Source organism: Dendrobates tinctorius, unplaced genomic scaffold (assembly GCF_039654945.1).
Source record: "Dendrobates tinctorius isolate UK_male_01 unplaced genomic scaffold, ASM3965494v1 ptg000126l, whole genome shotgun sequence".
Classification (NCBI taxonomy): domain Eukaryota; kingdom Metazoa; phylum Chordata; class Amphibia; order Anura; family Dendrobatidae; genus Dendrobates; species Dendrobates tinctorius.
The window spans coordinates 10,040-28,871 of NW_027361794.1; the positions used below are offsets into that span (position 1 = coordinate 10,040).

At 42.1% G+C, this 18,832-nt stretch overlaps 1 protein-coding gene across 1 annotated transcript; it reads left to right on the forward strand.

The window, feature by feature from the left end:
- The first annotated feature begins 1,092 nt into the window (after nucleotides 1-1,092).
- LOC141047027 (uncharacterized) lies at nucleotides 1,093-17,821 on the forward strand. Its single transcript, XM_073541935.1, has 11 exons — nucleotides 1,093-1,157; nucleotides 8,884-9,032; nucleotides 9,162-9,341; nucleotides 9,424-9,547; nucleotides 9,628-9,725; nucleotides 10,340-10,489; nucleotides 10,619-10,798; nucleotides 10,881-11,004; nucleotides 11,088-11,185; nucleotides 11,381-11,471; nucleotides 14,070-17,821. Exons 2-11 carry the CDS (start codon nucleotides 8,955-8,957, stop codon nucleotides 15,341-15,343), a joined length of 2,397 nt encoding a protein of 798 aa, XP_073398036.1. The 5' UTR covers nucleotides 1,093-1,157; nucleotides 8,884-8,954; the 3' UTR covers nucleotides 15,344-17,821.
- The last annotated feature ends 1,011 nt before the right edge of the window (nucleotides 17,822-18,832 follow it).

Below are 18,832 nucleotides of genomic sequence, written 5' to 3' on the forward strand. Positions count from 1 at the left end.
TGGGGGAGCTCCAGTGTTTAGGCGCACAGGGGCTCTCCAAACACGACATGGCAAGCGCTAAATATTCCAGCATATTTTCCATTCAAAAAGTCAAATGGCGCTCCTTCCCTTCTGAGCCCTGCCGTGCGCCCAAACAGTGGTTTATGACCACATATGAGGTATCGGTGTACTCAGGGGAAATTGCCCAACAAATTTTAGGATCCATTTTATCCTGTTGCCCATGTGAAAATGAAAAAATTGATGCTGAAAGAAAATTTGTGTTGGAAAAATTAAAATGTCCATTTTTTCCTTCCACATTGCTTTACCTGCTGTGAAACACCTGAAGGGTTAATAATCTTCTTGAATGTGGTTTTGAGTAGCTTGAGGGGTTCAGTTTTTAGAATGGTGTCACTTTTGGGTGTTTTCTGCCATATAGACCCCTCAAAGTGACTTCAAATGTGAGGTGGTCCCTAAAAAAAATGGTTTTGCAAATTTTGTTGTAAAAATGAGAAATCGCGGGTCAACTTTTAACCCTTATAACTTCCTAACAAAAAAATATTTTGCTTCCAAAATTGTGCTGATGTAAAGTAGACATGTGGGAAATGTTATTTAGTAACTATTTTGTGTCACATAACTCTCTAGTTTAACAGAATAAAAATTCAAAATTTGAAAATTGCGAAATTTTCAAAATTTTCACCAAATTTCTGTTTTTTTCACAAATAAACGCAAAAATTATCGACCTAAATTTACCACTAACATGAAGCCCAATATGTCACGAAAAAACATTCTCAGAATCGCTAAGATGCGTTGAAGCGTTCCAGAGTTATTACCTCATAAAGGGACACTGGTCAGAATTGCAAAAAATGGCCAGGTCATTAAGGTCAAAATAGGCTGGGTCATGAAGGGGTTAAAGGGGCCTGAGACTCTTTCACCCGGGGTACACAAAAATCTGCAGTAGACCCTGATGCTGCTCCTCTGACAATTGTGGCATTTCTTGAGCTGTGTTTCTTAAGTCTGCAACCCATCCTGACACGATGAAAAGACGTGTTGCAGTTTGAAATATTTGACAAGGACCATTTTTAATCTTGTGTATTTTTTTTTTTTTTTTTTTTTTGAAGGTGCTGCTGAAAACAGAAAAATTGTCAGCAAGATCTGAACGACTTAGTGCAAGTCTACTGGTGAGGATTTTACTGCATATAGCTTCTGCAACAGATCACAATGTATAAATGCACTCTGATACAGATCCAACTGACAGTTGCTGTCCAATAATGTCACTCCATTGATAGCAATATGGGACACAGGACCGTGGGACTTTCCAGAGCAGTCCCAATGGGTAGAAAAAATAATAGCCAACCATGTGAACTCCCATACTGACAGCTGCCTGCAATATGTTGCATCCTAAGATGGCATTGGCAAAAGCTGTAGTCTGGATTTTATAGACTGACAAATGTATGAACAAAGTCCCAGGTGGCAGCCTTAGAGACCTGAGCAGCAGAGACCTAATGTCTGGCTGCCCATGTGAAATAAGCAATTTCCCAAAGGGGTGAAGATTTGGCCTTGTAGACATCCGCAGTAGCTGACTTAATCCATTTGAAAATGGTTGTCTTGGAGATTGACAGGCCCTTCTATGGTCCATTAAGGATCAAGAAAAGAAAATTGGAATGCTGGAAGGCTTCCGTTAACAGAAGCTTGGCCTAGAGGCCCAGGCCAAATCCACATTGATGGAGAAAATGATCCTACGGATGAACTATAGATGGAAAAGGTGAGGGGAGGACAATGTTCTTATTGATGTAGAAAGTCAAGACCACTTTTGGAAGAAATGATGTAATGAGTGGCAAAACTACGTTATTTTGATGGAGAATAAGGAAGAGAACCCTCCAGGAAAGGGCAGCAATCTCAGACACCCTGTAAATGGAGGTTTTGAGCACCAGAAATTACAGCATCTATAAAACTAGAAGATAAAATAATAGCTCTCCAAAATGAAGTCTTGGTGATAAGAAACAGGGAAGAGTAGATGGAATCTGTTCACCTGGTGGAGTTGTGCATGTCAGGCACATCTCTGATGAGGGTAGTAGTGAAGTGGTATTACTCTTATAGACTGCTGCTCCACCCAATAAAACAGACAGAAAGGCTCATTGAAAGAATTGCGAGGCAAAACATGAGAAAAAACAAAAAAGAGAATAAAAATATGGTGGGCACTTTCACAATGAAGAAAAAGATAAGAAGGTGTAAAAAAATAGCAAACATTTATTAAAAGACAGGAACATGTTTCAACTTTGATTTGATTTCTTCTTGTCATCATGTGAGAAATAAATGTTCGTTGTTTTTCTACACCTTCTCATCTTGGTTTTCATTGTGACAGTGCCTGCCACGTTGTTTTTTCTCTCATTTTTTGTCTTACAACACCTAGGAAAGGAAATTTGAGGAAAATCTGCCTAAGAAGCTCAAAGAAAGACACTTGGAAAGCAGACAGAAAAAGGTCTCAAGGTTCCACCAGTTTACTGTAAAAAGGGCGAAATGAGCCACCCCTTGAAGAAAGGTCTTAACTAGAGATGAGCAAATATTTTAATGTTCGGCTCAGATTACGATTGCTGAATTTGCAATATTCGTCAAATATTTGCCGAATATAACCGAACGCCATTCCAGTCAATAGGAGGCAAAAGCAAACGCATGCACAACACCTTCTAACAGCCCCAAAAGCTTCCAAAACACATCAAATGAGGCACAGACACAAGAAAAGTGTACCCACAGCCACCAGAGTCACCCAGTGCCCAGTCAGAGAGATGTAACGCCCTTGGCCATGCTTAATCATCCAAGTGTCTGTGGTGAAATGCACCCTGGCAGACAGAGATATAGTCAAGTAACAGGTGATGTTGTCTGTAACATTCTGGTGTAGTGCAGGAATAGCTTTCTTAGAAAAGTAATGACCACTGGGCTACTGTTACTGGGGGACTGTGCTTGCCATCATCTGTATCTTCCAGGCAGAAAGGCATCATTTCCATAGCCACTAGATTGGAGATGGTGAAGTTCAACCTTTTAGCTTTGTCATGCGTAGGACGAAACAATTTTTTACGTGACCACATTTGCGGAACCGTGGGCTGGCTGCAGTGCTAACAGAGGGCGGAGTACGGTGAACCGGACAAATTGCTGGACCATGAGGGAGGTGCAGGCGAAGCATGTTATGATGAATTGAGAAAGTTGTGGTGTGCTCGTTCTCTGAGATCGGTCAAAAACAGCAGGCATGTCCGCTTCCGTTACAGCTGATGGCAGGCTCTCAGTCAGCTTGACTGGAGCAGGTAAAGAACCCGAGGTTCTGCGGTCGTAGACCTGTGTCTCAATAGTTGGCACTGTAACAGAGGAGGAGAAAGAAGCAGCAGATGCAATTGATGGGGCAGCTGATGTTTGTTGAGGTCTGCTGGTCCGCATTTTAGTGCAGTGGGATTCCCGGAGTAATGCATGTTGGTTGCGCATGTGATGGTTCATACATGTACTAATCAAATTATTGCACTTTTTACCTCAACTCAGTTTTCTTTTTGAAAAGTTGGCAGATTAGATGACTTGGCTTATCCTTAGCAGTGTCAAAAAAGGCCCAGGCTAGGCAATCCTTGCGAGCTGCAGAACCGCAGACGTTGCTAGTCACAACCACAGTTGTGGCTGATGATGCATTGCTTGTCATTCTTGCAACACTACGTGTTTGCGCCACATAACCTCCTTGTCCTCCTCCTCAGATGACTGACTCAGCTGTGTGCCTCTGTGTTCACTCCAACTGGGATCTACCACCTCATCAGCATCCTCATCCTCTGTGTTATCACATTTCTAACCCTTAGAGTCGCCCTCCTCCTCTTCCTACCCTGACAATACAGTACTGTCCACGTAAGCCTCAGATATTTGAGTGTCATCAGAATCACCTCCTAGTGCCGAGGGTCAGGATGATGCTTGGACCCTACTTCATCCTGCCCTGGAGCCAAGCTAAAAAAAATTTTGGGCATCGGTGCAGATTTCCTCCTCTTGACTCTGTGAAGCTTTTGAGTACACTTCTGATTACCATGGCATAGAATGTGTGAACAGCTCTTCAGACTCTCCCATCTGTGGTTCCATACAGACAGTTGTACAGTTGGAGAGTAGGGACGTGGGAGGAAACCAGGGTAATTTGGGTGCCACCTCTGTGGACTGTACTGGGTGTGATGTTGAGGTGGAGGTAGAGGAGGAGAGGCCACTTGAAGCTGCGCTTGCCATCCACTCAAGCACATGCTCTTTCTGGGCATCATCAACAAGGCGTACCGCTGTGCATCTGCCAAAGAAAGGTAGAGTAGTCCGTCCAGTAACAGAAGTTGTCTTTGCATAGGACGTGACGTTGGTTCACTAGTGCTTTCACAAACATTATCACCTACCCCATGTACACCTTGAACACTAAGCCTAATCCCCCTTCCACCATGCCCTCGCTTTTTCACTGTCATGTTGCTCAGATAGTGTTGTAGGACCACAGTACTAGCAATAAAAAATTAGATTTTAAACTCTGCACCAGCTCTGCAAACAGCTGATTTTCAGCAGCAGTAAATGACAAGGTGAAATATGGCGTTCTGTATTGCACTAGTCACATAAGAAAGAATTGTTTGAGTGTGGATGACGCCTGTATGACAAATAATAAATCCTGTAAGCAATTTTAAAATTAGATCTCCCCTACTGTACGATGTTAGTAACAGAAAAATTGTTTTGGTACCTGTGGATTATGCCTCAATAATGTCTGTAAAGTGCTGTGGAATTAATGGCGCTATATAAATAAATAAATATAACAGACTAGATGTTACAAACAATTTGAAAGTGAGATGCCCCCTATGTGATGTTAGTAACAGAATCATTTTTTTTTTAGTGTGGGTGACGCCTGTATAACCTAGAAGATATGCACCAATTTCAAATTTGAATTTAGCCTACTGTATCACTTTTGTAAAACCCCAGAAATGTTGTTTTTTCAATGTGCACCAACTCTGCACACACAACAATTTCACCGCCACAAAATTACACTGTGGGATATGGCGGGCTGTTTCACGTTTAGCAACAGAAAACGTTTTTTTTTTGTTATGTGCATAAGGTCTGCAGACAGCTTAATTTCAACCCAACAAAATAACCTGGGATACGGTGGGCTGTATCACATTTAACAACTTCAAAAAATATATATTTTGTAATGTGCTTGAGCAATGCATACTGTGGAATTTTGACGCCACTAAATAACAAGGTGAGATATGTCCTGGTGAATCATGCTAACAACTGCCTCCCAAAAATATTTTTTCATGCACAATAGCTGAAATCATAGAACTAGGTCACCACACCACTAAATGACAAGGTGGGACACAGGAGGCTGTTTCATATTTGGCTAGTGAAAAAAGATTTAGATTGCTATACTCGTGCATGGAGCACAATAGAAACAGTGCACAACACACTTGTAGGACATGTCTTTGTCTGTGGTCCACTGTAATGACAAAAAAAACAACCGTAAGGTCGATTTCACAGCCACACAGGACACTACCTAGCAAACTGTCCTGAGTAAGAAACAGCCGCCTCTCTAAAATCTAGCTGCTAACGCTGCCAGCATTAGGAGCAGGCTCTCTGCACTGTTAGTGTCAAAATGGCGCTAAAACAAGATGTCTGCTCTTTATATGGAGCGGGACATGTGATTTCAGCAGCCAATGACACAAGCTGTTGTGTCAGGACATTCTGAATGTTTCCTGCGCCCTGATTGGCTAGCCGCAATGTGCACACACAAAGTTAGGAAAAAAAATTACTGTTTACAAGCATACCGTGCCTCTGAGCTCTGCAAACCACCTACCCTCCTCACACACATACCCCACGCTCATGATACATCACCATTATCTTTGCAAAAGTGCTGAAAATACTTTTGTGGCCACGTAAATATCTTCCCACACTTTTTACCGAATGTTTCCAATTTTTCCCGATTTTTATTCAAATTTTGCTTGCGTTTCCTATCGTGAATCTGAATGTTCCATATTCGTGCCGAATATGTTTGGTGATCGTTTCCGAACAAGTTCGCTCATCACTAGTCTTAACCTGTTTGTGAAAAGCCACTGTATACTGAAAAAGTATGGAACGGGCAGAAACCTATCCCTTCAAGTAGGAAAAGTTTTGGGTAAGATAAGATCTTCATATGGTGGAGGATCTGAAAGTGGAGGGCTTTGTGTCCTTGAAACGGGTGTGTAAGGAAGGTTTAGGCTTGAGCAAGGTGCCAGGAAGGGCGCCGAAACACGTAGGAGGAAATAAAGGAGTACACTGCTACAACATCTTGTATCCCAGGTGATTTGTGACTCTCGGCTAGCGCGGACTGCAATACACCCTGCTTCCCACAACTTTCTGAAGGTTTTTTCCACGTGTGAGTGGTTGGTGGAGGTCCTGTAGCAGCTGATTCTGTGATATGCTCTCAAGCCAGTTGTGGGTCACACAACTGGAATAGGTGAGTGGAACTGTATTATACCGCTCATACTTTAAGTGTCACTAGTGATAGGGCACTATTGTGCCTCTTGTTCCCCCCCACCATTTTTTGTATAGGCTTGAGCAAGGACTGCCTGGAGTTTGGATGGTTGAGAGGACTTGTCGTTTGTAACAGAAGTCTCGAAAGGAGTAAAGCCTATAGGAGCATGCATATAGCATTGATCATGGAGGGAGCCTGGCTGGACATATGACAGACATTTTTCACAGCACAAAAAAACGTAATAACTAGCCAGAGCAACAGGAGACCATACACAGTATAATCTTCTCACAGTACCGCCATACCCCCCCCACACAGTATAATGTTCCCACAGTATTATCATTCAACCACACAAAGTATAATGTTCCCACAGTACCACTATCCCTCCATGCACAGTATCTTGTTCACACAGTACCAGCTTCCCCCACACACAGGATAATGTTCCCACAGTACTGTCCCCTACACACACAATATGGCAACCTTACACCCCAACAACTACCCCATGGCGAATTAATAAATATTCACTTAGTTCCATTCTTGGTGCAGTGTTATGAATCAGTCACCGTAGGAGGAAAAAACAGAAATACTAGCTAAGTCCAGAAAACAAGAGAAGTTGGCAGCTATCAGATTGCAGACCCCTGAACCCATCCACAACAACTAGCAGTAGCCGTGGGGGGTTCCTACGGTGCCCTAGACCCCTCGATCACAGCCGGAGAACTACATAGCCTAAAGACAGAAAGGGAAATCTAAACTGCCCCAGAGCAGACCCCAAAGCCATAGGCAGCCCCCAACATATAATGACGGTGAAGCAAGATGAAAAAACACTCACACAGATGAAAGAGAGGCTGAGCAAATGATGGGGCCCAAGCTAACTAGATAGGACAGGATAGAAAAGCTGCTGTCTGTAATCCGCCAAAACCCTATCAAAACAAGAGCCAACAGCTGATAGGGAAAAAAGCCCTGAAGACGCTAGGCTTCAAAAAGACTATATCAGTACTCAGCTATTTTCTGAAGACAGAGCAAAAAGGAATTCAGCTCACCCCAGCAGGGAATGGCAGAAATCAAGGAAAACAATGCAAAACAAAACCAAAACACAAATGCAAAAAGTAGAACAGAAAACTTAGCTTTTGAGGAGCAGGAATCAGACTGGTCTCCTAGAATCCCTCAGAGAGATCACCAGCAAGGCAGAAGGGCGTCGGCTGCCTTATATCCAGTCAGTAATTCCCGTCACCCAGTCATCATCATCCTGCCCAGGTGCTTGGTAATCAGCCTCACTACCTTCCTTCACCAGAAGAGGGAGTTCATCAGACCTCAATGGTGAAGGGGAAAATGAACTCACAACAGTGCAGATACTAATGATCCCAGGACCTATGAGATACAGGTGCTTCTCACAAAATTATAATATCATCAAAAAGTTAATTTATTTCAGTTCTTCAATACAAAAAAATAAACTCATATATAGAGTCATTACAAACAGAGTGATCTATTTCAAGTGTTTATTTCTGTTAATGTTGATGATTATGGCTTACAGCCAATGAAAACCCAAAAGTCATTATCTCAGTAAATTAGAATAATTAACGAAAAACAAAGGCTTCCTAAGCAATTAAAAAGGTCCCTTAGTTTGTTTCAGTAGCTCCACAATCATGGGGAAGACTGATGACTTGACAGATGTCCAGAAGGCAGTCATTGACACACTCCTCCATGAGTGTAAGCCCCAAAATGTCATTGCTAAAGAAGATGGCTGTTCACACAGTGCTGTATCCAAGCATATTAAATTGAGTGGAAGGAAAAAGCGTGGTAGAAAAAGGTGCACAAGCAACTGGGATAACAGCAGCCTTGAAAGGATTATGAAAAGGCCATTCAAAAATTTGGAGGAGATTCACAAGGTGTGGACTGCTGCTGGAGTGACAAGTACCACATTCCTTGTGTCAAGCCACTCATGGCCAATAGACAACACCAGAAGCATCTTACCTGGGCCAAGAAGAAAAAGAACTGGACTGTTGCTCAGTGGTCCAAGGTGTTGTTTTCAGATGAAAGTAAATTTTGCATTTCATTTGGAAATCAAGGTCCCAGAGTCTGGAGGAAGAGTGGAGAGGCCACAATCCAAGCTGCTTGAGGTCTAGTGTGAAGTCTCCACAATCAGTGATGGTTTGGAGAGCCATGTCATCTGCTGGTGTAGGTCCACTGTGTTTTATCAAGACCAAAGTCAGCGCAGCCTTCTACCAGGAAGTTTTAGAGCACTTCTTGCTTCCCAACTGCTTGTTGTCTGTGGCCGAAAATATATAGATTGCATTACTAGGTATAAAGAAGAAAATTAAAAACTGTAAAATGATAAATATCATCATATGTTTTTCCTTATTATCTCCAGTAATTGTATCATTACACAAGATTTTTATGATGTTACATCGTCTCATCTTCTCATTCAGGTCTCTACAATATCGGATCCTCTCAGTGAAGATCTTCTATAGAAGAGAATTTTCCTGATATACCCATCAAAATGGCTATGGACAGAGACAAGATGGTGGAGAAGATATTGCACCACACCCTAGAGATCCTCTTCCGGCTTACTGGAGAGGTGAGAGATTCTGATGACGTCACATTACATCATTCTTATCTATGGGAATAACAGATGGACAGAACTGGAGAGGTGAGGACTCTGGGAATGTCTGTAGTGAGATTTATTAATGTGTCTCTCCATTACCAGGATTACACAGTAGTGAAGAAGACCTCTAGTGAGCGCTGTCAGGACCCTGTGTCTGAGGGATGGGGAAGACCACTGAGCCCAATCACAGGGCCTCCACCTCACCCCCTGATACATGAGGACATCAATGACCAGAAGATCCTAGAACTCGCCTACAAGATGATTGAGCTGCTGACTGGAGAGGTGACCCTGCTGGGAATGCTGGGAAATTATACAGTAACGCTATGAAGGGATCGGGGGATGACGGTATCATTGTATGTTTCAGGTTCCTATAAGATGTCAGGATGTCGCCGTCTATTTCTCCACGGAGGAGTGGGAGTATTTAGAAGGACACAGAGATCTGTACAAGGACGTCATGATGGTGGTTCCCCAGCCCCTCACATCACCAGGTAATAGACAGGACTAAATACAAACAATCTATTATCTGTATGTAAAGAATGAATTCAGTCCCTGTATGTGTTTCCTCCAGATCTATCCACTAAGAGGACAACACCAGAGAGATGTCCCCGTCCTCTTCTTCTACAGGACTGTAAACAAGAAGATCCCAATGTTCCTCAGGATCATCAGGTAGATGGAGAGAAAGTGTCATGAGTAGAGATGAGTGAATATGTTCGGATCCCTACTTATTCGGCAAGCTATAGCGCTTACCGAATAATCTGCAGATGGAACCCGGATACCTGGCTCGCTCCTGTTGATCAGCTGTCTGGCGCCGCAGTTGCATGTGTTACGGCTGTGTGATAGTTAAAACACATGCATGGAGAGCCTGTATGTTGTACTCTAAATGCATGTGTTGTGACTGTCACACAGCCGCGACACATGCAGCTCTGTCACCGGCAGCTGTTCAGTAGGAGCGATCCAGGTATCCGTGTTCCTTTAGCATCTTATTCAGTAAAGAACTATATCTTGTTGTATAAGGAGGGAGCCGAACATATTCGCTCATCTCTAGCCATGAGATCTCCCCTGTGATGGGTAGATCTTGTTTTAGCCACCAGTATTAAATGTTTTATACTTGTGTAATGATATGGCAGGATTAGAGCTGATCATAGATGTGACTTCTCCATCTGTCTGTGACTTTTACAATATTTGTTTCAGGGAGAAGATCTGATCCATATTAATACTACACAGACATATATTATTATACAGGATTTTATGATGTTACATCGGCTCATCTTCCCATTCAGGTCTCTACAATATCGGATCCTTTCAGTGAAAATCTTCTGTATAAGAGAATTTTCCTGAATTACCCATCAATGATGGATATGAACAGAGACAAGATGGCGGAGAGGATATTACACCTCACCCTAGAGATCCTCTTCCGGCTTACTGGAGAGGTGAGAGATTCTGATGACGTCACATTACATCATTCTTATCTATGGGAATAACAGATGGACAGAACTGGAGAGGTGAGGACTCTGGAAATGTCTGTAGTGAGATTTATTAATGTGTCTCTCCATAACCAGGATTACACAGTAGTGAAGAAGACCTCTAGTGAGCGCTGTCAGGACCCTGTGTCTGAGGCATGGGGAAGACCCCTGAGCCCAATCACGGGGCCTCCACCTCACCCCCTGATACATGAGGACATTAATGACCAGAAGATCCTAGAACTCACCTACAAGATGATTGAGCTGCTGACTGGAGAGGTGACACTGCTGGGAATGCTGGGACATTATACAGTAATGCTATGATGGGATCGGGGGATGACGGTATCATTGTATGTGTCAGGTTCCTATAAGGAGTCAGGATGTCGCCGTCTATTTCTCCATGGAGGAGTGGGAGTATTTAGAAGGACACACAGATCTGTACAAGGATGTCATGATGAAGGTTCCCCAGCCCCTCACATCACCAGGTAATAGACAGGACTAAATACACACGGCCTATAATTATCTGTATGTAAAGAATGAATTCAGTCCCTATATGTGTTTCCTCCAGATCTATCCAGTAAGAGGACAACACCAGAGAGATGTCCCCGTCCTCTTCTTCCACAGGACTGTAAACAAGAAGATCCCAATGTTCCACGGGATCATCAGGTAGATGGAGAGATGTTAGGAGATCTCCCCTATGATGTGTAGACGGCTGTGAAGGTCTTGTGCTCAGTCTTGTTTAATCCACCAGTATTATATGTTTTATACTTGTGTAATGAGAACGGTGGAGATGGCAGGATTAGAGCTGATCATAGATGTGACTTCTCCATCTGTCTGTGACTTTTACAATATTTGTTTCAGGGTGAAGATCTGACCCATATTAATACTACAAAGACATATGTGAGGGGTGATGAGCGGTGTAAAGAGGAGATTCCCACATATAACTACCCAGGTGAGTAGTAACCACTAAATACAGAGAAGTCACTGATTCTTCTCAGTCACTGGCAGTGTCTACTTTATCAGTGATGTAGTCTGGCCTTATCACAATCGTGTGATCACCATTTTGCTCTAGACGACAACATTATCCTTCACCCAAAACTGTTCAAATCACTTTGGTCATTGAAAGCCCTTTTCTAGAGAACTTACAACCAGGAAGATCCACATTTGTAAATTAGGAGACACTGACCGTTACCTGCCCAGATCTGTAAACTACAAAGCCAAATGATAGCGTATGTATAATGTACTGACAAAATGAGTTGATGAAATTCATTATGATGGACCTCTTACAGGAATCGGAGAGTAATGATGCTGTTGGTTTCATAGACCTCTGATATCTTATTGGATGAATCTACCTTCTCTCCCTTCTGTGCTGCTGAATGTGCTCATATGGTCCCTACAAGACCAGGTCCAGTCTTTCTGGGCAAACTTCACTTTTATGATCGGTAACATTAAATGTGCAGTGAGGCCAAGTGTGAATTTATGTACAATAACAGAGTTTCCCTTTATCCTGACTTTTCATATTCGTTTTAAACTAATTCTCTTCAAGGAGGATTGTGATAAACTACATTAAAAAAATTACACCTGTGCCATGATGTATATGCAATATACCTTTATTCAGGCCTGCAGGAGATGTGTTGGCATGGCTCGAGCGCTGGTTTCATGGTTTTACTACACGTCATAAATTCCATTATGTTTTCAATGCTAAGGAATTTAGATTACTGCACAATTGTTCCTGAAATGGGAAGCACAAATATTTTCTCTACTTTTCTGGTCAGAGCTAATAGTAGCTCCAGTGGTCCACCATGAGGAAGTGAAAGTCCAGTTTGGTGTTGGCATTCTCCCCCCAAACAAACGTTGTTGTTGGGGATGCAACATATTTTTTTTATTCTCTATCTTTTTTTAGGGGCTCAGGGTATTTTGATTGTGGTGTGATCAGCCTGCCTACCTTATGTGAGTCTATAACTCCCTGGTAGTCTTAAAAAAAAAAAAGTCTCTATTTCCTCTTCCAAATGCCTGAGATCTAAATGTAAGACACCTCAGCTCTGCAGTATTATAAAAAGTTCTCTTGAAATGTCTAATATTTTTTCTTGAAACTCATCTAACAGAAAATATTGGCTCTTATGATAGTTTAGATTGCCAAGAGCCACCAAGCCCCATACTGTAATTACCCCAGAGAGGTTTCACCACTAGTTACTCATTCTTTACTGATGAAGATTGTTGTTTGATAATTTCACTAGATGGTTTATTGTCTGTAGTCACAATTTTTGATTACAGTAGTTAGTGCTCAAAAAATGGATTGCCTTACTCATCACCCATCTGGATCTGGACTTACACAGAGACCCTTAGGCTTGGACCATGGGGATACCTGCTGTTCTATGTTGTGAGACATCAAAAGAATAATCAAATTATTGTGTCAGAACCAGGAAGGCAGAAAAAATACAAACTCAGAAGACACAAGAGTAGTCAGTAAACGTGCCGGGGTCACAACAGGAAACAAATGCACAAGCCGGGAGCTGAGCACAGAGGACTGAACCAGAGGAGAACAAGCCTGTATCTGGCAGCTTCCGGCAATATGCTTTGTGCTTTACTAGGGTGTGGTGCTTTCCACTTGGCTGAAGTAGGGAGCAATTACTTCAGCTGGACAAGCACGCTCATCCATACTGCCAGACTGGATGGTACTGCAGGTCCCAGGCACACTAATCTTAGTGGCTGGACAGAACTTGTGCCTCCCAGAGCTTCTGTTTCTGATGTCTCCTCCTTTACTAGTGCTTCTTCAGAATGATTAAGGCGGTTCCTGGTGGCAGGAGCAGATCCCAGAGGAGATAGGATACACCATTTGTAGAAGACCTAATATGACAAAATGGCAGAAAACCAGAAATCCCCATAAAGTAACTCCGTTTTGGAATTTATATCCCTCAGTGACTTAATCTATAGTAGTGACTATTTTGATTCCACGGTCTCTTTCCAGAAATTGGCACAGAGTGGATGATGGAAAGTGAAAATAGCCAATATGCCATTTTATTGCCCAGATTGTGCTTCAGGAGACACACACATCGCAAATTAAATGGGTTCTTCTCACTAAACTAATGCCAAATACATGGATGATAAATGTAGCTTTGGCACACCGCAAGAAGCGAAGGGGTGATTTGACTATGGGAGAGCGGATATTGGTGGACTGGTGTATGGAAGCCGTGTTGCTTTTCAACATCCTTTGAACCACTAATAATGTTGAAACCTCTGTTTTTCCATTGACTGATGATGGAACTGAGTGGGGACTGTTTTGTGAGATGAGTAGAGTTTTATTGGTATTATTTTAAACTACATAACATTGTTTGGCTTTTTATTCCATATTTGGGAAGCAGAATGAACACACCATGATACACTGGTTCATCCTATTAGGTTTTCTATTAACTGTGAACTGTCATTTTCTTGGTGAATAATTCTATATTTTTACATAACTTGCCATTTTTAAGAACAGTTTAGGTAGAAATGTTCAAAAATATAAATTTCAAGGCTTTTCAAAAATAATAATTGGTTTTATTCTTGGCAGATGATTGTACCGGGAGATCAGAGGAACAGCTGACATCTTCAATTGTTAAATTAGATGATCTTCAGATCTCGCAGGATACAGTTGAAATGAATGCCATTACTCCAGCTATACTATCATCCCATCACAGCAAAGATCTGTCATCTGATTCTTTGAAACAGGTCCTGTCTTCTGATTCATTACCGACTACTAAGGAAAATCAAAGTCACAAAATAAGCATTAAAAAAGAAATTGCTCCTAAAGCAAAGAAGCCATTTTCACTTTCAGAAAATGGAAATAGTTTTTCCTTTGAAAAGTCTTTTCTTAAACATCCAAAAATTCAGACAGCAGAGAACAAAATTTCATGTTCAGAATGTGGGAAATGTTTTACAAAGAAATCAAGTCTTAACAGACATCAGCGATCTCACGCAGAGGAGAAGCCTTTTTCATGTTCAGAATGTGGGAAACGTTTTAACCAGAAAACACAAGTTGTTATTCACCAAAGAGTCCACACAGGGGAAAAGCCTTTTTCATGCTCAGAATGTGGGAAACTTTTTATCCAGAAATCAGAAGTTGTTAAGCATCAAAGAATCCACACAGGGGAAAAGCCTTTTTCATGTTCAGAATGTGGGAAATGTTTTACAGACAGAAAAAGTCTTACCGTACATAAGAGAACTCACACAGGGGAGAAGCCTTTTTCATGTTCAGAATGTGGGAAATGTTTTAATCATAAAACAAGTTTGCTTACGCACCAGAGAACTCACACAGGGGAGAAGCCATTTTCATGTTCAGAATGTGAGAAATGTTTTACAACAAAAGCTCATCTTAATAGACATCAGAGAACGCACACAGGAGAGAAGCCTTTTTCATGTTCAGAATGTGGGAAACATTTTACCCAGAAATCAGAAGTTGTTAAGCATCAAAGAATCCACACAGGGGAGAAGCCTTTCTCATGCTCAGAATGTAAGAAATGTTTTTTAGCGAAATCAACTCTTGATGCACATGAGAAAACTCACACAGGGGAGAAGCCTTTTTCATGTTCAGAATGTGGGAAACATTTTATCCAGAAATCAGAAGTTGTTAAGCATCAAAGAATCCACACAGGGGAGAAGCCTTTTTCATGTTCAGAATGTGGGAAATGTTTTAAAGATAAATCACATCTTGATAGCCATCAGAGAACGCACACAGGAGAGAAGCCTTTTTCATGTTCAGAATGTGAGAAATGTTTTAAACATAAATCACATCTTAATAGACATCAGCGATCTCACACAGAGGAGAAGCCTTTATCCCGTTCATAATGTGGGAATTGTTTTAATCAGGAATCAAATCTTATTGCACATAAGAAAACTAACAGAAAGGAGAAACTTTTCCAGAATGTGGGAAATATTTTAACCAGAAATCGCATCTTGATAGCAACTGGAGAACCCACACAGGAGAAAATGCCTCAACTACACCCAACTGGTCTCGGTACAGACTAGAAACGCCTTACAGTGGGTAGGGAAAGTATTCAGATCCCTTTTAACCCCTTAATCCCATATGACGTACTATCCCGTCCATGTGCCCTGGAACTTGATAGTACGTCATAGTGATCAGCGGAGCTCACGTGGTGGGCGCCGCTGATCGCGGCCGGGTGTCAGCTGATTATCACAGCTGACACCCGGCACAATGTGTCAGGGGCGGTCACGGACCGCCCCCGACACGCTAACCCCTTGCACACCGCGATCAAACACGATCGCGGTGTACCGGGGGTTAAAGGGAAGCATCGGCAGGGAGGGGGCTCCCTCCGTGCTTCCCTGAGCCCCCCACGGCAGCGCAATGTGCAGCGCTGCTGCGGGGGGCTCCTTCCCTGCAGGCCCCCAAATCCAAGATGGCGACGGGGACCTTCGGGGGCCTGCAGGGAGCCTGCTTCCTCAGTGCCTGCAAAGCGCAGGCATGAGGAAGTCTGCGTCTATGCCTGTGACAGATCGCTGATCTGTCACAGTGATCTGTGATGTGACAGATCAGCGATCTGTCACAGGACAGTGATGTCCCACCTGGGACAAGGTAATAAAGTTAAATTTAAATAATAAAGTTGTTTTTTTTTTCTTTTATGTTGTTATTCGATATATGTTAGTCTGTCTATTTGTGGTTTCTCTAGTTTTTAAATTTTTTTTCCGTACCTGTACAAGGTTGTTTATTCCCCACTCCCTTCCCTCCCTTCCTACCTTCCTTTCCCTACCCTGTTTATTTCTAAAAAAACAATAAAATTATTTGAAAACAAAAGAAAAAAAAGTGTTAATTTTTTTTTAAAAATCGCCAAATAAATTAGAAAAAAAAAAGTATTCCCCCAATAAATTCATTTTTTGGAAATAAAAAAAAAACAATAAAAGTACACATATTTGGTATCGCCGCGTCCGTAATGACCCGCCCTATAAAATGGTTCCATTAGTTAACCCCTTTAGCTAACCCCTTAAAAAAATAAAAAAAAAATGAAGCAAAAAATAATCATTTATTATCATACCGCCGAACAAAAAGTGCAATAACGCACGATCAGAAAGACGGATATAAATAACCATGGTACCGCTGAAAACTTCATCTTGTCCCGCAAAAAAAGAGCCACCATACAGCATCATCAGTGAAAAAATAAAAAAGTTATAGCTCGCAGACAAAACATAAAAAAAGACCTAAATGAGGTATCGCTGTAACCGTACTGACCCGGAGAATAAAACCGATTTATTAATTTTATCGCACCCGGAACGGTGTAAACGCACCCCCCAAAAGAAATTCATGAAACGCTGGTTTTTGTTCATTCTGCTTCCCAAAAATCGGAATAAAAAGCGATCAAAAAATGTCACGTGCCCGAAAATGGTACCAATAAAAACGTCAACTTGTCCCGCAAAAAATAAGACCTCACATGACTCGGTGGGTCAAAATACAGAAAAATTATAGCTCTCAATATGTGGTGATGCAAAAACTATTTTTACAATAAAAAGCGTCTTTTAGCGTGTGACAGCTGCCAAATATAAAAACCGCCATAAATAGTAAATCAAACCCCCCTAAAAATGTATTTATTTCCATTTTCCCATTAGGGCTAGGGTTAGGGCTGAGATTAGGGTTAGGAGTGTGTTGGGGTTAGGGTTAGAGTTAGAAAGGGGGGGGTTTCCACTGTTTGGGCTCATCAGGTGCTCTTCAAATGCAACATGGCGTCTGATCTCAATTCTAGCCAATTCTGAGTTGAAAAAGTCAAATGGTGGTCCTTCCCTTCCAAGCTCTGCCATGTGCCCAAACAGTGTTTTACCCCCACATATAGGATATCGGCCTACTCAGGACAAATTGCAAAACAACCTTTGGGGTCCAATTTCACCTGTTACCCTTAGGAAAATAAAAAATTGGGGCAAAAATATCTTTTGTGGAAAAAATGATTTTTTTTATTTTCACGACCGGGCGTTATAAACTTCTGTGAAGCACTTGGGGGTTCAAAGTGCTCACCACACATCTAGATAAGTTCCGTGGGGAGTCTAGTGTCCAAAATGGGGTCACTTGTGGGGAGTTTCAAAAGTTTAGGTACATCAGGGGCTCTCCAAACGCACATGACACCCGCAGACCATTCCATCAAAGTCTGCATTCCAAAATGTCACTACTTCCCTTCCGAGCCCCGACGTGTGCCCATACAGCAGTTTTCTCCCACATATGAGGTATAAGCGTACTCAGGACAAATTGGACAACAACATTTTTGGTCCAATTTCTCCTATTAGCCTTGGGAAAATAAATAAATGGGGACTAAAAGATCACGTTTGTTGAAAAAATACGATTTTTTTTATTTTCTCGCCCGGGCGTTATAAACTTCTGTGAAGCACTGGGGGGTTCAAAATGCTCACCACACAACTAGATAAGTTCCTTAGGGGGTCTAGTTTCCAATATGGGGTCACTTGTAGGGGGTTTCCACTGTTTAGGTACATCAGGGGCTCTCCAAAAGCAACATGACACCCGCAGACCATTCCATCAAAGTCTGCATTCCAAAACGTCACTACTTCCTTTCCGAGACCCGACGTGTGCCCATACAGTAGTTTTCTCCCACATATGGGGTATCAGCGTACGCAGGACAAATTGGACAACAACTTTTGGGGTCCAATTTCTCCTGGTACCCTTGGAAAAATAAAAAAATTGGTGACTAAATGATCATGTTTGTGGAAAAAATACGATTTTTTTATTTTCACGCTCGGGCGTTATAAACTTCTGTGAAGCACTACAGGGGTAAAAGTGCTCACCACACATCTAGATTAGTTCTCTGGGGGGTCTAGTTTCCAAAATGGTGTCATTTGTGGGGGGTTTCCACTGTTTTGGTACATCGGGGGCTTTCCAAACGCGGCATGGTGTCCGATCTCAATTCCAGCCAAAAACGTCAAATGGCGCTGCTTCCCTTCCGAGCTCTGCCATGCACCCAAACAGTGGTTTACCCCCACATGTGGGGTATCAGCGTACTCAGGACAAATTGCACAATAACTTTTAGGGTCCTGTTACCCTTGGGAAAATAAAAGTTGGGGGTGAAAAGATCATTTTTGTGGAAAAAATGATTTTTTAATTGTACCGCTGTACATTATAAACTTCTGTGAAGCCCTTGTGGGTTCAAAGTTCTCACCACATATCTAGATAAGTTCCTTGGGGGGTCTAGTTTCCAAAATGGGGTCACTTGGGAGGGGTTTCCACTGTTTAGGTACATCAGGGGCTCTCCAAACGTGACATGGCGTCCGATCTGAATTCCAGCCAATTTTGCATTGAAAAAGTCAAACTGCGCTCCTTCCCTTCTG

Excerpts from the sequence above, each read along its gene's own strand:
- LOC141047027 (XM_073541935.1), top strand. The coding sequence starts at position 8,955 with ATGGCTATGGACAGAGACAAGATGGTGGAGAAGATATTGCACCACACC. Across the intron at positions 9,342-9,423 it reads TTGAGCTGCTGACTGGAGAG|GTTCCTATAAGATGTCAGGA; the intron begins GTGACCCTGCTG and ends TGTATGTTTCAG. Across the intron at positions 10,490-10,618 it reads TCTTCCGGCTTACTGGAGAG|GATTACACAGTAGTGAAGAA; the intron begins GTGAGAGATTCT and ends CTCCATAACCAG.